The 3,157-nt window shown below is 40.4% G+C and overlaps 1 protein-coding gene across 1 annotated transcript; it reads left to right on the top strand.

Moving 5' to 3' along the window:
- Positions 1 to 431: 431 nt before the first annotated feature.
- Positions 432 to 1,612, top strand: LOC129962131 (uncharacterized). The gene is made up of 2 exons (XM_056075870.1): positions 432 to 1,048; positions 1,387 to 1,612. Exons 1-2 carry the CDS (start codon positions 432 to 434, stop codon positions 1,610 to 1,612), a joined length of 843 nt encoding a protein of 280 aa, XP_055931845.1.
- The last annotated feature ends 1,545 nt before the right edge of the window (positions 1,613 to 3,157 follow it).

Genomic DNA, 3,157 nt, shown 5'->3' with positions numbered 1-3,157 from the left:
TATGTTTACTCTCCACTGCGCCTTTTGCTGTCTCCTTTTTTTCTTTCCTTCGAGGGTAGGCGAGGGAGCTCTCCATGAGAAGCTGTCGCCGCTCTGTTTGCTTCCTGCTTCTCATGGACAGCAAATACCCCCACGTGTTTGCCGTGCGTGGCGACCCATTAGACGGGCGGTGCACTGTGGTCCCCGGTGTATCAATCGGCCGGTAACTAGCAACCTGAGTTACTAGTCTGCTAGGGATCAAGCGAAGGGGTTACTCCTTGGGCTTGGCGTTAAGGGTGGTGACTGTCCCCGGGGGTGACTCCTAGCGTATAGGTTTCGATCAGCACCATGGTAAGCGCCGAGGCTGGGGTGAGCCAGAGCCGGTGGCTGCCATCCCTTGTTGGGCTCCGTGGTGGGCGGTGCCGTCGGGCCCGAACCTTAATCCATATCATATGGGCTCTTCTTCTAACGTCGTTGTAGCATCATCTAATTCTCGTTTCATGATCATTAGTACTCAAAATACATTTCATAGAGTTTCTCCTTTCCTTGTAAACAAATTAATACAATCAACAATTGGTGAAGTACAAAACATTAAAAAACTACGTTCTGGTGACCTTTTGTTGCAGACTTCCGAGAAACAAGCTCTTCTTATTAGTAAACTCACCAAATTAGGAGATTTTCCTGTCCAAACAGCCTTACATAAAACTTTAAACTTTTCACGTGGTGTCATTTCCGAGCCGGATCTCATTGACTTATCTGATGGAGATCTTGTAACAGAATTTTCAGACCAGCAAGTATGCTCCGCGCGTCATATTAACATTCGGCGTGACGGTCAACTTATACCAACAAAACACATTGTATTAACTTTTCAAACTCCAGTTCTTCCTAAGTCAATAAAAGCAGGATACCAAATTTGTAGAGTTCGACCATATATACCTAACCCTCTTAGGTGTTTTAAATGCCAAAGGTACGGCCATTCCCAGCAAGCATGTCGTAGCAAAATGATCATGTGTGCAAAATGTGCTGAACCTGGACATGAGATAAATAATTGCCATTCAGACACCATGAAGTGAGTTAATTGCTCAGGGTCTCATACTTCTTTCTCCAAGTCTTGCCCTAAATGGACTCTAGAGAAGGAAGTAATATCCACGAAAATACGAAAAAATATATCGTTTGCAGAAGCAAGAAAATTAATAAATGATAGAACTCCAAAAGTTGGTGCATCTTACTCTGGTATACTTAAAGCAACACTAACATGTAGTAGTGCTCAAACCGATTCTCGTATAACTCAATTACCACCCACTAGTTCAGTTTCAAATCAATTACAAAATTGCCAGCAGTCTCCTCTGTTCCTTCGATGTCATCCAATTATCCTGTAAATGATAAAATTGCCAAACGTAATTGCAGTAATAAAACAAAAATCTCCACGACATCATCTCTTAAAGCGTTTAAAGTAAATGCAAAACAAAGAACAAAAAAGAAAGCATTATTGAATCGACCCCTTGTGGCAGAAGATTTCTTAAAAACTTACACGTCGTCTTCTGAGTTCTCCGATATGGAGTTAGACCCATCTACTATCTCTAAAAATCAATCAGGTGGGGAAAAAAAGAAAAAACCTCCAGATAAATCCTAATCTTGATGGCCAAATTTATTTCCTGGAACTGCCGTGGTTTCCGTAACAAAACAACTCGTATTAAAGATTTAATTAGTGAAACCCATCCGATTTGTATAGCTCTGCAAGAAACGTATTTGAAACCGTCAGACACTATGAAAATCAGACGTTATAGCTTTATCCGAAAGGATAATGAATCTGATCGAGCTACTGGAGGTGTTGCTCTCCTTGTATCCCATAATACACCCTCGTCTATCATTCCATTACATACAAATTTGCAAGCTGTTGCTGTCCGAGTTTTGAACCCTTCTTTGACGACAATATGTTGTCTTTACTTGCCACCCAGTATTTCGGTAGAATTAAGAGATCTTAATGCCTTAGTGGATGAATTACCATCTCCTTTCATCATAGTTGGTGATCTAAATGGTCATAGCCCTCTCTGGGGAAGTGAAGATGTTAATCTTCGTGGGCGGCTGATTGAAGAATTTATTAATAACCATTCACTATGCCTGCTCAATAATGGAGAAGAAACATATTTTCATCATAGGAGCAAAACCTTTCATTCACTAGATCTCGCTATATGCTCACCTTCTCTAGCTCCGTACTTTAATTTTAGAGTGGGAACTGACTTGCTCGATAGCGACCATTTTCCCATCTTTTTAGAACATTTAACTGGAAGTGGTGTAAATACTTCACGTCTACCACGATATATTTTTCAAAAAGCTGACTGGATAGACTTTACCTCAAGGGCACAGATAACACGTAATATGGTAGAGAATGATGATTTAAATAGCGTTGTAAACCTAATAACCGATACTATTATAAAAGCTGCAGATGCTACAATCCCAAAATCGAGATCGGGAAAAATCAAATATAAAAAACCATGGTGGAACCAAGATTGTACAAAGGCACAAAAAGATCTTCAGAAGGCCTGGAACACCTTTAGGCGGCGACCAACAACGAATCATTTGATTCTTTTTCAAAAGGCCAAATCTATAGCACGACGAGTTAAGCGACGAAGTCAGAGGACTTATTGGATTAAATTTGTATCGATCATAAATTCTGATGCAACTTCCAAATATATGTGGACCAGCATTCGAAAAGTATGCGGAATATATCCTGATCGTTCCATCTCTTGCCTGAAGAAGAATGGGGAAGTTATTTCCAGTGTTCAGGAAATGACTGATGCTCTTGCAGAAGCTTTTGCCTCTGTATGTTCAGCGAATAATTACACAGAACCTTTCCTCACGCACAAAAAACACCAAGAAAACATCAAACTACGCTTTAAAACAAAAAAGCATTTATCTTACAATGCTGATTTTACCATCTTGGAGTTGCGCAGAGCATTATCTGTCACAAAGCAGACAGCACCGGGACGTGGATGGAATTACTTATTCAATGCTGCAGCATTTATCTGACAGATCCCTCCAAAATCTTCTGTTCATGTATAACAGAATTTGGAAAGAGCATGTGTTTCCTGATAAATGGAAATTTGCAATAATAATCCCTGTACCAAAGCCAGGAAAAGATCCACAAGAGCCATCTAACTATAGACCAATAGCCCTG

The sequence above is a fragment of the Argiope bruennichi genome, chromosome 2 (assembly GCF_947563725.1).
Source record: "Argiope bruennichi chromosome 2, qqArgBrue1.1, whole genome shotgun sequence".
Taxonomy (NCBI): Eukaryota; Metazoa; Arthropoda; class Arachnida; order Araneae; family Araneidae; genus Argiope; species Argiope bruennichi.
This window is presented reverse-complemented; position numbering and strand designations above follow the sequence as displayed.

Coding starts and splice junctions, on each gene's coding strand:
- LOC129962131 (XM_056075870.1), top strand. CDS start 432: ATGGGCTCTTCTTCTAACGTCGTTGTAGCATCATCTAATTCTCGTTTC. Junction 1,049..1,386: donor TGCCATTCAGACACCATGAA/GTGAGTTAATTG, acceptor ACGTAATTGCAG/TAATAAAACAAAAATCTCCA.